Source organism: Papio anubis, chromosome 5, assembly GCF_008728515.1.
Source record: "Papio anubis isolate 15944 chromosome 5, Panubis1.0, whole genome shotgun sequence".
NCBI lineage: Eukaryota > Metazoa > Chordata > Mammalia > Primates > Cercopithecidae > Papio > Papio anubis.
This window is the reverse complement of record NC_044980.1, coordinates 129,008,880-129,025,449: the sequence shown is the minus strand read 5'-3', so window position 1 is coordinate 129,025,449 and position 16,570 is coordinate 129,008,880. Positions and strand designations below refer to the sequence as shown.

Genomic DNA, 16,570 nt, shown 5'->3' with positions numbered 1-16,570 from the left:
TAACTTGCTCAATCTCACACAGCCAGTCACAGGCGGAGGCAAGATTTAAAGCAAGCACTGACTCTAGAGCCCAAATGTTTTGCAGCTCCTTCTCCTCAGCCCTTCTTCTCTCAGTGGCCTGGGTATAGCTTTCACAACTCTGCACAAAAATCCTTCCCTCAACAAGGCATTCCTCACTGTCCCTCCACATTCCTGCTTGGGCTGGGTGCCTCTTCTCTGCTGTTCCATGACACCCCTGGTTAACTCCTGCTAGGGCACTGTTGGAGCTATATTGAACTTGCCTATTTAACTGTCTCTCTGATAGGCATTGAGGGCAATGAGAGCCAGGACATTATTATCAACTTCTGTGTCCCTAGTGCCTGGCTCAGTAGATATTTGTTGAATGAATGGATGCATAGATAGATTTGAGTGTAGGTAGATGTGGCTTTAAATATATCACAATATCCGATGGGAATCAGTTTTTACTTCTAAAACATATTAACATTCTGGGAGAAAGAGATTTTATTTGCCATAGGTTGGATAAAAACCAACACTCAAAGTATGACCAAAATTGACCCAACTCATTAAGAAATTTATATAGGTGTGTGAATATTCACACACATGTGCGCACATACACACATATCATGGTGTGGAGGTTGGTCCCTCAATGACAAAGGGAGCAAAACACAAACACAAGTGCCCAGGGTACCTTATCCTTGAATGCTGAGTATTCATATCCTCAACTGACATCTGAGAATAGAAAATCAGAGGTCTCCTGCATGACCAGAACATGCCCTTTACCAGAAATAATGTTTCCCAGTTTTGAGATATGATGAATTTCCACATTTCTCAAATAAGTGAAGACAGCAATTGAAGTTGTCTAAACTGAAGCCTTGGATGGCAGAGTAGGCACAGATAGCACCAAGAGGGCAGAAGTATTCGAGGGTAGGAGTGGCAGGGTGATAAATGGAATTAGGCGATGCCCTTTAAAAGTGCTCTGTGCACTCTACATGTGAAGAGTTACAGTGATTGTTGGAGGAGAGTGGATGTCCATTGATAAGCACACCCCATTGTTTGCATAAGGCCCAGAATCACATGAAAATGAACTAGAACTTTGTCTACATGGGTCTTTGTTGGTCAGGTTGGTGCTGGGAAATGAAAGGACAGGAAATAAGGTTAAAAATTCCCAGAAGTAAGAAATCTGGTCAAGACCTAAGTGTGAGGGATGAGCAAGGGTTCTGAGCTCAGACCCCTTTCACCTCCCTTCTCACAAACCAAAATGAGCTATGTGCAGGGAGCTAAGAATACTGGTTCAGGATTTTACAACTCTCTTCATCCTGCCTTAGTGGGAGGCTAACTCACACTCAGATGGAGGTAAAATTAACTATGACAAGTAATCCTCATCTTGGAATTATCAGAAGTGGATTCATGCAGGCCTGGAGCCCAGGAAAGAGAATCTGTGGAACAATGGAAGGCGTTACTTCACTCTGGGTTTCACTTCCAGCAACTCTGTTGGGGGACTGCCCTTTTAGAAAAGATGGGCATGAGAAGAGACAGGCATTTCTGGGGAAAACAGGCATTTCTGGGAGATCTGGAGACAGGAGCAATGGAGAGCAAGTGAGATAGGAGCAATGGAAAGCAAGCAACTGCCTTCGCAAAGAAATCAGACACCCCACACACCAAGGAGGCATCAAGATCCAAGGAACCCAGCAACTTTCACCATGTGGGCCCATCAACAGAACTGCAGGAGAAAGTTGGCCCCTGAGGACACAGCAGAGGGCAGAAAACTGGTCATACAACAGCTTGTGTCCCAGGAACTGGCCTGGCCCTGCCCGGGGCTCATTCAGGAAGGGAGGAGGGAGGAGCTGATGTCCTGCACTTGGTACACTGAGTGACAGGTAGAGTGACTTGAGTAGGAATACATAGGAGGCTATCATGAAACAATCCCCTGTTGTCCAGCCTGGAAAGACTCAGAACCATCAAGATTAGGGAATTATCAGGCTTCCCAAGGGCAGGGACCATGGCCATCTTGTTCACTGTGTCCTCCATTCCTAAAAGTTCTTGGTACCCGGTAACAATAGGCATTTAATGTATGTCTGGTGGATGGATGGACGACTGTCTGCCAATGGTATTAGGTTTGTGCTAACCAGCTGCCAAGACCTGGCACGTTTGGGTTACACATGTTATTTCTAATGCTTGAGCCAATGTCTATACTCTTATTTTGCATTTATGTCTCACAATATCAAAATACTGGTAATAAGAATATTTATAACTTTAAGAATTCATAGGTTAAAATTTAAAATTAGTAACCCTAAATCTTGAGTGCATTTTGAGTATAAAACAATACACAAATGAAAGCATCAAGTAAAAACAAAATATGGGCAAAATAGATGTTATACATACATCAGCATTATAATATAAATTCACAGGAGCTAAACTGAATTTTAAAGTGTCATTTAAAAATAATTATGTAAAAATAAAATATAAAATGTGATTCTGAAAAGTAAATAACTCATTACTGAATTACATTCACATTTCTCTGAAAGAGAAATTTAGAAAATTTAGAATTATAAAGGGATAGTTCTAAGTAAGCTCCAAATAGTTCCCTCTGATTCCTTCATCTGCCTGCAATTGACCTAATATTTTATTTGATAATATGAGGGAATCTCTTTGAAAAATGTATGACCACCACACCCTATCCCAGTTCCATCAACCTAGGACCACCATTTTTGTACTGGTCAGACACTGTGGTTTAAAGAAAGCATTCCCACTCTGTCTTTTTTCATTTAATTAAATATAAATACAGATTCCCATGCAGATTTCCTGTATCAATATTAATACCTTTGGGTGTGTGTTCTCCTTGTTGATAAAGTTTCTGAACTAGAGTAAGAATTATTCATGCAAGAAAAACTGCTTTTAATGATAATCAAGTTTCTCTACTTTAGAGTCACAGAAAGTGGATGAATACTCTGTAAGTGAGCACATCTTTAGTTGATTAAAAAATCTGATGCATGATATAAGCGATTTGTATTTCAGAAATATTACACCAATTAAAAAGCAGTATGTTGGTAAACAGAAGTTTGCTGAGTTTAAAAATTGCACCGTAAACCAAAAACTGGAACTGCATTTTCTAAACCCTTGAAACCTCCCTGAGTTAGTCATCATTATGGACATTCCATAAGTAGAGAAATTGAGACCTAAGGAATTAAGCTACTCAGTTCCTCAGCAATCAGTGGTGGAGCTTGTATTGACACCTGGGCAGGCTGACCTAGAGCCTGTGCATGTTCCCAACCCCATGAACGTTTGCAACCAAGGCACAGCACAGCCACCAGCAAGGCCTGCAGAGTTGTGGAACCAACTTGGGAATATTACAGTCAGAACTCAGGCTCAGGGAACTGCTGCTCTTACTAGTAAGATGTCAGTGTCAGGTAGGATTTTGTCATGGGACTTGAAATCCTAATTAGGTCCTTCAGCAAAGTGATTGTTTAAATGGAGTCTGCACTTTTCAAGGCTATAAATCTGAGCTTGGGTGGCCTCCACATTAACCTGGGTCCTGACAAAGAAGTGATCAGGCACTTGAGCCATCATGGAATCAGCTGCTTCTATTCTTCTCTATATGTAGAAGACATTGAGCCCAGGATGTCATCTTTAGCAGGATGAAGTTATCAAGAAAAGTGGCTTCAAGCCCTTCTCCTTGTGTATTTCTGATTTTTATTTCTACTGAGACTTGGCTGACCAACAGGCAGGAGGGCAGAGAGAGATGAGAGTTCTAACAGCATCTCAAATGGTGAGTCCCCTGGCCTTTGTGGAGTTGGAAAAATCACCATAATCCCTTGTGCTTTGGTGTTTCAGTCTGATTTTAAATCTACCTTGAGGAAATATAGGGTAAATGTAGTTCAAAATGCTATCTTTGATGTCAGACTGGCCTGGGTTCCAGTCCAGGCCCTGTCATCATAATCACTTTTGTGACTGATGGTAGACAAGTTACTTAATCTCTCTGTGTCTAACGCCTCCATATTTAAAACAGAGATTTACCAACCCCACCTTAAAGAACTGATGTGAGGGTTAAATAATATAATGACTGGTAAGCACAGGGCCTGACACAGAATAGTGCTCAGCAAATATTAGTGATTCCTTATTATTAAATAAATATTTTCTGGATCGATGTCAGTTTACAGTGGTACATGGCATACATAAAAATTAAATAATCCTCATCTAATCCAAGAGATAATCTTCAAACCTTATTTTGGACTCATATTTCAATTTTTTCCTACACCAGAAGATGAGTACCTGGTTTAGCTTTTATGCCCACTTCCTGCCTGCCTTTTAGTAAAGATGTGAAGACACTTAAGTGTTCATCAGGCCCTGAGTAACAGGATTTGTTACATTTAGAAATTATTCTGGGATGATGAGAAAATCATGGAGAAAATCTTAGGGGATTCAAAACACTCAGTTTATCAATCACTCAACAGAAGTTTATTGAGCACCTATTACATGGAAAACATAAGGCTGCGCACCCTTGGAGATACCTAGACAGTTGGTTCCTTCAAGATTAAAAATAACAGAAAAGACCAGATGTAGTCATAAGAGTATGTCTATCCACAACTTGACCTATGAACCATGATTACCAAGTGAGTGGGCTACAGAATAAGACCCATAGGTGTCCAAGATGTCTTTTGGGGGCTAAGGAACTTGGTGGGACTTGGAGGTAGACAGGAAGTTGGGTGTTTTTTGTTTGTTTGTTTGCTTGTTTTTGACGGAGACTTGATCCATCACCCAGGCTGGAGAGCAGTGGTGCAATCTCGGCTCACTGCAGCCTCTGCCTCCCGGGTTCAAGCAATTCTCCTACCTCAGCCTCCTGAGTAGCTGGGATTACAGGCAACACCCACCATGCCTGGCTAATTTTTGTTTTTTGTTGTTGTTGTTGTTGTTGTTTGTTTTTTAGTAGAGATGGGGTTTCATCATGTTGGCCAGGCTGGTCTTGAATTCCTGACCTCAGGTGATCCACCCACCTCGGCCTCCCAAAGGGGAAGTAGGGTCATGAAGGCTGCTGAGGCATTAAACCAGAGAGGAGCAGGATGGACCTTCTTTGAACATAGACAGGGGGTGGCTACATATGCCATGTCTGGGAACAGCATGTAGAGCAGCGTGGCTAGATGGTAAGGCTCAGGAAGGGGAGGAGTTGAAAATAATCCCAGAAAATTTGCTGGACATGGCTTCCACTTCTTTGATTTCAGGTTAGGGCACAGCCTCGGGTAGGGTGGAGAGAGTTGCTGCCAGGCATGGAGAGTGGCCTCTTTGTGACACTGTGAAAGGGCAGAGGCAGTAATTTGGAGCCAGCCAGAAGCTGACTCAGCCTTCCATGGGACTCTGGCCATGACAACATAACCAGACTGGAAACCCAGTCACATCAGCACCCTCTGAGCTCTCTACTCTGAGAGGACTTCTGGTGAGTGCAGGAAAATGCTTCTACCTCCAGAAAGCCCTGCCACAGCTCCTGCCTTCACACCTGCGCTCAGGAAATGGCTTGCCTCCAGCTCTGGAAGAAGTCCAGGCACCCTGAAACTGAGACATAGGCTAGTTCATTAAGGACTTTCTTCATCAAAAAATCATTCTCTGGTCAGAGAGATGCTGCTGAGTCACAGGCACAGTCCTCAGAGCAACCCAACAATTCAGGGCATTTGTGTAAGTAATCTCTGTTGGTGTAGAAAATTGGAGGTTTGCTTAAAGAGAGGTGGCAGATAGTTTTTTTGTGTCCTGCTGTCCCTGGGATACAGGAACAGAGAGCTGTCTTTGAGAATAATGGAGCAAGAGACCTAACGTAATAGTTGATATTGAATATCCGTGGGAATGAAGAGCCTGCAGAGAGGCCCGTCTCCTTTTGCTGCCCAGTGGACTTCCAGAAAGGCTCAGTCAGCAACTGCTGGCAGAACCCCCAGCTGTAGAAATGACCAAGAAGCATTCCAGAGTTAGCTGGGATCAGGGGTGCACACATGGAAGAGGAGTCAGGGGAGGGTAGAATCGAGTGTCAGACATCTATAGAGGCATCAAAATAGAATCTCCTAGCAATCAAGGAGCTATGTGACAGATGCTCAGATGATCAAAAAATGGGAAATTCTGAAGGCAGTGCTGCAGAAAGGTGAGTGGGGTGGTGTGCCTAGGCAGAGTGTATGAAATAACCCCAAGTTGTAGCCCCAAATCCCCTTGAGCTTAGTTTCAATCCCTGCCCCTCTCCTTGGTTCATTTCTTGGGGCTCATTTCTCCAGATGATGCTGTGAAATTTTTCCTGGTTCATCTCTTTAAACTCCTAGCTCAACTGCCTTTGGGAATTAAGGAAGTTGTTGTTGTTGTTTCTTAATCTCCTGGCACTTCTACAGTGAAAATAAATTCAGCAGTCATGAATTCAATCATTTATCTGTTCACTGTGTCTCCTAGCAAGCCATTTTCAGCCTCTGGTACCCACATGCCTCTTCCAGATGTGGTAGCATGCAGAAGTGCAGGGAGTCGGCCACCTCAGAGGGGCAATGAGGAAGGAAGGCAATTTTGGTCCTGTGGATGGCAGCAGATTTGCAATCTGAAAGCAGAGAACTCTGGCCATGCCATTTACTCAAACAGTGCCCATTCATGAACAACATGCTAACGACCACAGGAGCCTCCAGGAGGAGTTTTCTCTCCAGCAGGGGATCATGCAGAACTATAAGTACAATGAAAGGGAGTGACTAAGAATTACTTGAGAGAAAAGAGAGACTGTCACCTGAGTAGGGCAGAGTCAGCCTTTCCATTACAGAAAATTCTGTCTCAGTGTCCCCTCCTATCTCTCCCTGCAGGCCCACTCCTCTCCAGACCCTCCCTCACCCAGCTCCTTGGACAGTCCATCTCAGTTACAAATGTAGTTTGATTTATTTTCTCTTAAGAGCCTGCTCAGCCCCATGTGAACTCCTTCGCATGTTCTCGGCTCCAGCCATTACAAACTGCCTACTATCATGAATGTGAATCATGTCGCTGGGAAAATCTAGGCAGCCACATCAGTTCTTTCCTTGAAGAATTATCCTACAAGTGTGCCACGCTCTAGGCAGGAATGGCCTAGGCATAGCTCTTGGTGGCATCCATCCTTTGATCATTCTATCCCTTTGTGAGCAAGATGCCAAAGAAAAAAAGCCCAAGACAACACCAATTTTCTGAGTTCCTATTCTGTTCTAGCTATAAGCTTTTCTTCCATCAGTTCCTCTCTGACTCTGCTTTTGAAAATCCCAGTCACACCCCGAGTTCTTCCTGCCTTTATTCCTTAGCTGTGTGCCCTTTTGGGTAGAGTTTTCTTTGTGTCCTGTTGGTGTGCTTCATTTGCTACTCTCATCCTCGTTGGGTCAGGGATGATATTTTTTCATGCTTCAAAATCACAGGGGAAAAAAATCTTTTGATACACATTGAACTGTCTTTGAAGGGCTGCCACAAGTACAGAACGGTACCCAGATAGAGGTAAACAGCAATTTGGGCTTCAACTATCCACAGCTGTTATCTTATTACATCATAAAGTCTACCTGCAAACAAATAGCATGTCTGAAGCTAGGTTGCTTTATTATAGAGGGATAAATGCAGCTGTGGAAATTAGCAAAGGTCCAGTCAGAGGAAGACAGAGCCCCAAGAGACCCCTCTGTTTTAACTGGGACCACTGTCTTCCCCTGAGGCAATCAAGGGAGACTGGGGAATGGTCGCCACTGTGTTCTCTTTCAGAGCTTCTGCTCTTCTGGCCTTCTGCCCAATCTGTGGTGCTGACCTGTCTGCCAAGCAGCAGCAGCAGAAGCATGGGACAGGCTCTCCCAGATACAGACAAGAAGCAAATGATGGGGATTGCGACAGGAGTCCTCCCCAGGCAGCTGTAGTGCAGGGAGCCATAGGGTGAGTCAAATACTCATCCTCTATTTCACAGCATGTGTCGTGCCTTCTAATCAGACTATGAATTTCTGCAGAAGCAGGGCCATTTCAGTATCCACAGAAGGCTGGCAGTTGAAAAACAAAAGTGACTGCACCCCGTGCTCACCCACCACTCCCTCTGAGACTGTGCTATGACTAGACCCTGAGAATTACAGAAATGTCTGCGTGACTTTCCATTGCCTGCTCCTCTTCATTGTGAGCCAGAAGGGCCCAGGATGTCTTATGATCTGCGTCCTTGGGGTTCCTCCCTGGGCTGAGGATAATCCACGGCTATTCTTGGAGAGAAAGCATAGCAGTAATGCCACAAAGAAAAGCCAGTAATGCTACAAAGAAAAGCCTCACTTGCATCTAATATTTCAAGTAATGGTATTGTCAGGGGCTGTAGGGTCAAAGAAACCTTTGATAGTGTCCTCAAAGATTGTGTGGCTGTTACTGTGAGTTACTGTGAGTTCACAGAAACGGGAAACATGTTGTCACTTACATTGTGAATTTTAAAATAGCTCTATTTATATTGTTCTTGTAATGAAAAGGGAATGTTTCACATTTCCCAGGAATCGTTGTATATGTCCCCTTAATACTCAGGGAGGCAAATGAGATGAAAATCAGCACATGACGTTCCAGGGTACTCAGTTGATAAGTCATCCCTTTGAAAAATGCCCAGTCTATCTTCTCTAGTCTATACTGCCCAGCCATGCTCTGGCAGCACATGGGTATCCTGAGTGGGGCCAAAGGGCAGACCTGTCAAAAGCAAACAAAGGCTTCCTCCTGTCATGGGGCAAAAATAAGCTAATATTTTTTTCAAATGTAAATTTTATTCCCATAAATTTTGCTTAAATATTGCCTATTACCAGTTTCCAGTTGACCCTGACTCAACTAAACAAATGGCCAATCAGCAACTACTATTTGCAGAAAAGGGATGTTCTGGTGGCAACAACTAAAGCCAATATGCTGGATAAAGCAGAAAACAAAACATTTTGTCTGTGAACATAAAAATGTCTCATGGACCACATGGGTAGAGTGGAGCTGAGCCCTAAAGAGGTCAAACACTAGTTCAGCCTCTTTCTGCGCACCATTCTCTTTCTGTTTTCAACAGACTTGTTTTGCTACTTAGTCCACAAAGTGGAATATAGCTGCCCAGACTGTCCAAGGTGACATGATAACTCTGCACTAAATAAATAGACTGCCTCTCTCAATATAGTCCCAAACACCCAGGAGAGAAAACTTGATGGGCCCAGTTTAGGTCAGGGTTCCACTCCTAGTCCAATAAGCTGAATCCAGGGGTGAGGGCAGGACATGGTCACACAATAAAAAAGGGTCACAAGAGGTCTGTCTTGTAACCTAGGCATTAGGGTAGAACAGTTTCAAGAGAGAGAAGTGGTGGTAAGAAGGGTGCATGATGTCCCAGAAGGAAGCTACTCTGTGGAGCATCCAATGTAGCGATGCTCCATCATGCCACAAAAAAACTGGATTCAAGCCCAACACCACTGGGATCCAGTAAGAAAATACTGAGGAGTTTTAACATCCTCTGGAAACACTGTAAGCATTTTTCTTTGGACTACATAGGAAAAGAGAGGTTTTTTACAATATCATTTAATCCTCCAAGACAATGTGATAAACTCTGTTTTGCAGATAAGAATATTAAAGCTCAGAGAGGTTAAATAACTGTCCCAAGGTCACCCAGCTAGTAGGGGGTAGAACAAAATTCACATCCATGTCTGACTCCAAAACCCCATTCATGCTCCATCCATTCCTCTGTGTTCCTTCCCAAGTGAACTCTGCCCAGAGATAAGTCTCCCTTGGTCAGCTGAACAGCCTGAATTGAAGACAAGCATGTACCCAAAAGCTGACTTTCATTTTCTGTGCCTGAGACTTTTCTAGACCCAGTTTGCAAAGTGTGAATTCAGCCAGTCTTGCAAGGACTCTGGCCACAGCACAAAGCTCTTCAGCATCCCCAAGTCAGAAGGCCCCCTTCCTACGCCTCACCCCCACCCACTGCAGGTTCCTCAACCACCCCCAGGTGGAGCATTTCAGCCCCCAGCCACTCCTAGGTTGTATACTGTTCAAGTGCTATCGATGCCATTTTCCTGTTTGCGTTTTGTTTTTGTTTTTGTTTTGTTTTTACAGTTCGTTGCTCATCCTAACTGTCAGCAGCAATTGCTTACCATGTGGTATGAAAATCTCTCAGGCTTACGTCAACAGTCTATCGCTGTGAAATTCCTGGCTGTCTTTGGAGTCTCCATAGGCCTCCCTTTTCTCGCCATAGCCTATTGGATTGCTCCGTGCAGCAAGGTACAGACTGCTTAAGGTGCATGTCGTTTGCGGTTATTTCTTCTCTCTTCTTAGCATGATCTGAAGTCCATTTTATTCAAATTAGCAGTTGATTTTTTCCCATATTTAAAGAAAATATTCCTGAGATGCCCAGTGAAAGTAGGAAACCACATAAAAGGAAAAATGTTAAGACGTGCTTTTTTAAATCTTTTTTTTTTTTTTCAAAGAGAGACAGGAGTGATAAAATTTTAAACATGAGAGGCATAATTTGAAAGGATTAATAACAGAATTGAGAATAAAGATACTTTTCTTCTTCTAATTATGCAATGTCCTAAGCATGTCCTCCAAACCCACAGTATAATAATTGTAATCATGGTAATAGTAATAGCCAACATTTGAGTAGTTTCTCTTCTCTAAGCCCTTTTCATGGAATATCTCATTTCACAGTCTCAATTACATTGTGACATGTATGCTTTATGAAGTAGGTCCAGAAAAGAGAAATGACTAGTAGGCTGGAAATCAAACACAGCTCATGCTGGGGTACTGCAGACCCACTGCAAACATCTTCCTAGTTTCCCTGGCCCCTTTGATGAGGTTCTGGCTCACATGGACAACTAATTAGATTGCAGGAAGGAAAAAGGCAAAGGAAAGAGAAGAGCTCAAAAGGAGTGTTATTTCCCTGAGGGGGAGGGTCCAGTGCCCACCAGTGATAGAAGGAGTGGAACCTGCAGGTGCCAAGCTGCCCTACTGCCCGCTCCACCATCCCCACATCCCAGTCACATGGGTCAAAGCCACACAAAGTACCAGCACTCCAGCTTCGGGGGAGAGTCAGTGCTTTTAAGACCAAACCATGCAGAAATTTTGAAGTATGTTTCATGGGTTTAAGATTGTCACTAAAGGTTCTAAAGCTGCATTTACCTAGTGATACATTTAAAAAGGAATTAAGCTTAGGTAATCAACATTCAGTAGGAGAAATATGACTGCAGGGAGATTAGTTCCACAGGCAATTTGATCAGGTAATGTGGTTAATAAAACTGTCACCAGTGAACCGACCCTCTTGTCAACTCTGCTTAGGAGTAACTCATACCAGAGTGACAGCTGTGAGACTTCGGGGCTGCTGGTGAGGCCACCTAACCAGACAATCAATGAACTGACTGCCTCAGAGTAGGTGCAGGGTCTCAGAGAGAGGTCAAGCCCCAGATCCTTCTTCTGGAGAGTAGTATTAAAAATGGAAGCGCTCTCACTGAACTTCTACAGTATTCAGCCTCACATCTATTGAGGATTTTGCTTCTATGGCAGTCTATCATGCCAGGAACTTTCAGATCAGAATTTCCCAAATAATACACATGTAGGTAAAGGCAATTTTTTCTCTCCTTCATTATGAGCTGAAAAAACACAGTGTGTGAAAAAACTAACCAGATTTAAAGCTGGCTTGAAGCTGGTCATGGGTTTTAAGCACAGTCTGTATTGTAAGTTGCCTTCACCCAGAGCCCCAGTGAGTAGGGACATTTAACTTCACTCTCTCTGAACCCCAGAACAAATTCTAGGCTGTTCAATCATTAAAATAGCAGCAACTTTGTGGAGAAAGTGCTGCCAATCCTCACTTTTGCTGCAAAGCTAAATGTGACAGCTTCCAGGAACCTGGGACTAGCCAACAGGAGCAAACTGGTTTGCCTCTGACTGCCTAGTGGCCTGGGAAAAGACTCAGAAAGAGATGATGTGCCAGTTGCTGACTAAATTGTTTGGAATTCTGGTAGCTCTGAGAAGAATCTTGGTACACATGCAGATGTGATCCCATTAAAGTGTGTGGTTGCAGAGAGGGATTTCTAGAATTTCTTGGGCCTAGTAAATCCAGGAAGCTAATAGCACCCGGGACATAGGGGTCAGACCTATGGCAGTCTTCTGTAACACTCTGGAGGAAACAGTTGCAAGGAAGTTTGACCCATAACGGGGGTTTCCTCACCTCTGTTTAGATACTCGTTTGATTGACATTTGGTGCCCCCAGAAGTTCCAATAACACTAAAAAAAAAAAGAAACTCAAGATAAACATGAGCTGATCATTAAGCCACTTGTCACTTCTATGCACTTTCTAGATTCCAAGTCTGAGCTCCGTGCAGTAGAGGGCATGTCGATAACTGAGTCTGTGGCATGAGATGACTCTTGGTGGCACTGCTCATTACAACCAAAGATTCCCTCATTAAAGAGCTGTCGAACTTGCTCTGAGGCAGCCAAAGGACAGATAAAACAGTCAAGATATTTTTAGTCTTTCCTTTCACCATTTAGAAAGAAATCTTTTCAACTTTGGCAGAGATATTACTGGGAATTACAGAGAGGTCACATCTGCCATGTGACAAAACCAGCCCCTCTAAGGGTTCCTGATGCCGAGAAAAACCATGTCTCCCAAAAGGAGGGCAATGGCGAAGTCTGTTAATGGGCTGGCAGCCCTCCTCCTGAGGGGTCACTGTCTTTACATCTGTCTATATCTGTAATTCCAGGAAAAGGACAATGTCATTTCAGAGATCTCCTGTTCTAATGACACTATTACGCCTCTTTCTAAAAACTTAGACCTTGATATTATTTTATAAATGTATTCATAAAATGTCACTTGCAAACTTCATCAACTAATGCCCATCAATTTCTAGTAAATGTTGAGATTTCTGTTTCCAGCCCAATGGTGCACTTAACTCCTAATAGTTGCTGCCCTCATTTAGAGACTATTAGAAACATCAAAATTACTTGATTAGTCAGCCCTAATGACTGCATCATTTCTTTCCTATTGAATTATCAAGGCTGTCGATTCTATTTTTATATTAAGTTTCTGAGGGTCCCTAAGAAAGACAGTTAAATAAGGAAATCACAAGGCGAAAGGTGTCAACAGAAGTTCAGCTTACTAATATGTTGGTTGAAGAGGATAACCAAGTCACAGATGGCTACATATAACGATAAATGCAGGCCTGGAGCATGGGACAGGTTTATCTGGGTCAAGAGAAAGAACAGTGATTCTGTTTATCATTTCTCATTGTCATCACCAACTTAGTTGAGCTCAGGCAGCCCACTGGGAGAGCAGTGAATTCTAATCCTCATGGACGCACGGCAGTTAGGTCTCTGTTTGCCTAGAGAGTTCTTTATTCTCTCAACAAGGGCTCCAGTATCAAAGGGTCTTTATAGCTGCCTAAGCTGTTTCCATCCTTTGCTATCCTATTCTGATTTGTAATTTAGATTGTCTGCCTCTTAAGATCTCCGAGCCAAAAGAATAAATAACAGTCATCTTCAAAGGTTCAAACAGTGTCTCTATATGATGTGGCAGACACCAGCATCATGCGAATGCTGAGGAACTGCACCAGTTTTAATTATAACAGGGAAAGAGAAGCTGACTTCATCTATTACGTGTTAACTATAACTGTTCAAGTGTCCTCAAAATTTGCCCCAGCACTCAGGCAGGAGGAACTGTAAACAACTTTAGAATCCAGCCTTATGTCTTTGCAGTGTGCAATCTAACAGTCCTTACAGCCATAATCCTTGCTTGGAGAAATATAAAGTTGTTACGCTCTCTCCACCATCCCAAACACAAACATCTAGTAAGGAAGGCATGAGTGAGCAGGCGGCTTTGAAAGATCTCTGTTTTGCCTTACCAAAGCTGAAATGGCTTGAAAGGGGTCCTCAAACCATGTGGTTCAGGGCCCAACCAGAAGAGTACAGCAACTCCAGAGATCTCTGTTTCTCCACGTTTATCTCTACCAGAGAGCTACACTCAATTAAAGAAAATCACAACACAATTTTTGAAGCATAGCCATGGAGGGGAAATTTGTGTCAGGAAATGCAGCATTGGTGCTCTTACGTCACTAATGCTTCTATTCCCAAGTCCAAAAGGCTAGTCCAGCACCTGTCACCCTGCTGAGATAGGATTAAACAGTGCCGGAAGCTGATCACTTTCAGACTTAGCCCAGACTGAGCCCTGCAACATTTCTCCCCATCTCTCCATCTATTTCCTACCACAGTTTTTAGCCTGTGTCTCTCCACACTAGAAAATCAGCAACTTTGAAGGGAAGATCCAACTCTTACAGTTTGTTTTATCTCTATCACCTCCAGTGCCCAGCATTGTGTTGCATATAGGTAGCACAACAGGCTACCTATAAGAGATATCCCAAACAGGCTCATGGCATAAACACATAAGGACTCCGTGTGGGTCCACCTTTGTGTCAAGTTTCTTTTAAGATTCCTCTTAGGAGAATGTCCTGAGACCCTCCAGTGCCATATATTGAGTACTTCCCATACACCAGGCACTGCTCTAACTGCTTTGTGTGTATTAAATCATTCATTGCTTACATTGACCCTATGCAGTTGGCACTATTTTTATCCCCATTTTATAGAAGAAGAAACTGAAACACTAAGGGATTAAATAACTTGTTTTTAAAAATATATATGAAGCTGTGGTTTAAACCTAGAGTCTCTGGCTCCAGAGATCTGCCCTTAACCGCTGCATGCAAATGCACATGCCCATTACACTAGCACCATTACAACCTTCAACGCCTAATGTAGACATCTTAGCTGCTGACTAACTGACCTTGAAATGGACTTGATTTAGATCTTAAAAGTTGGTAGGACTTTTTTAGAAAGAAGTCAAAACAACCAGATGACAAACTCTGTCCCTTTCTTTTCTTTCACTGGAGTCCTACTTTGTAAATCCCTCTTCAGCCCCCAGAACAAAGTGTGGATTCACATTGTAATATGTGGAGAAATATCAAGTCATTACAATGTGTAGACTGACATTGTAATGTGAGAACACTGATTACAGGCACCCAGTAAACACCATCACTATCCCACCCCATCATAAAAGGGAAAAATCCTGAGCCCTGTGTTAGACATTTTGAATAAGAGTTTCAGGGGGAGCATCTTGAGGAATCTGCCTCTAATTTAACCAGGATCTCGCTAACATTTGAGAATCACCCAACATTAAAGCTGTGCATGATTCTTTTGGAAACGATTAATCCAAGTTTGCTTTCACTCAGTTTCTAACTTGTAAGCCAGGCCCTTGCTTAAGACCATGGCACCCAGTGGAAAGTGAGGGTGGCATTTGGTGAAGGAGTCTGTCATAAAAGACTAGGAAGATGCTGGAAACCTTATCTGAGTGATGTACCACAATCACAGTCACAGGCCTATGTTGTTGGGATGTGAGGATTCGCACATCCAGGTCCCACTTAGGTGCTTACACTTGTGGGGGCTAAGAGCCCAGTGGCATGGAACACGGACTTGGTGCTGACCAGTAAACGCAGGTGCCCACCCCGAGGGTCCATGAAGGCAGTTTGTTTAGAGCCAATACAGGGGCACTATTCAGTTGCTTTGACATTCATATATTTCTCAGAGCCAAAGAATAGTGGCCAGGAAGCTTGGGGTGAGCCAGAGACTTCAGTTCTACAAGCTTTTATTTCCTGACGTGTTCTCAGCTCATAAGGTCCTAGTAATGACTGAACTGCTTTAGACCACATTTTTGGGCTCCTCAGTTCTGCACTCCAGGCACAGTGGGCTAAGGCCCACATCTTCATCTCTTTTTACACCTAATGCTAGTACCTGACCCAGCTTTAACGATTCTGCAGCTAAGAGCTGCTGGCATGTATTGGTTGACTTTTCTCCTTTCTTTTGGCTCATCTGGTGGCCTTGCAAATGGAGGAAATTTTCCCCAAAGGTAATTTACTTCAAAAATTATCTGTGTGAGTCAAATAGGGAATTTTACAAATAAAGAAAAAGGATACCATTGAAATGACTGGATCTCATTTGACCTTTATCAAAGTTTTACCAGATAAAACGATGTATTCAAACCCAGAAGTATAGGAAAAGAACATCAATTCCCAACCTCACTTTTCCTCTCTATGACCTAGATCAAGTGGGAACTGAGCCCAGGGTAACTTTCCATCAAATCACCAAAAGACATTATCAGGACTTTTTATTATGGTTTATAGTAAATATAATAATTTTTGCAGATTCATCTTCTTCTAGAAAATAACAGCTTGAAGGAGGTAACAAAGAGAATATTAAATTCCTTAAACCAGGTCTTCTGGGGAAACCCAAAGCCAGCTTGGATGCAGTTACATACAAATTCCAGCAATCAGGTGCCTCACCTGGGTGAGAAGTTGGAGAGGTATACCCCACATCCTCATCCAGATGATCACTGAATATACTAGGTAAAGCCCACAGATAAAGGATGGGGAAAACTGACCCCTTAAGAGTTGTGTCTATCTCAGAGTTCCCCAGCTTTTTCCAGAGTTCCCCAGCTTTTTCTAATACTCTTGAAATCTTGCTGGGATACACAAGACCTAGTATCCCTTGCCCTCTCTTCAGTCTCCCCTCTCCTCACGCTCTAGTCTCCTCCCTGCAGTCATTCTCCATCTCCCTT

General features: G+C 43.1%; 1 protein-coding gene across 1 annotated transcript in view; it reads left to right on the top strand.

Moving 5' to 3' along the window:
- The window catches only part of TRPC7 (transient receptor potential cation channel subfamily C member 7), a 141,024-nt gene that overhangs the window by 68,338 nt on the left and 56,116 nt on the right, over positions 1 to 16,570 (top strand). The window contains exon 4 of the mRNA XM_003900135.4: positions 10,036 to 10,200. Coding sequence (XP_003900184.2) covers positions 10,036 to 10,200 — 165 coding nt within the window. The remainder of the gene's footprint in view (positions 1 to 10,035; positions 10,201 to 16,570) is intronic.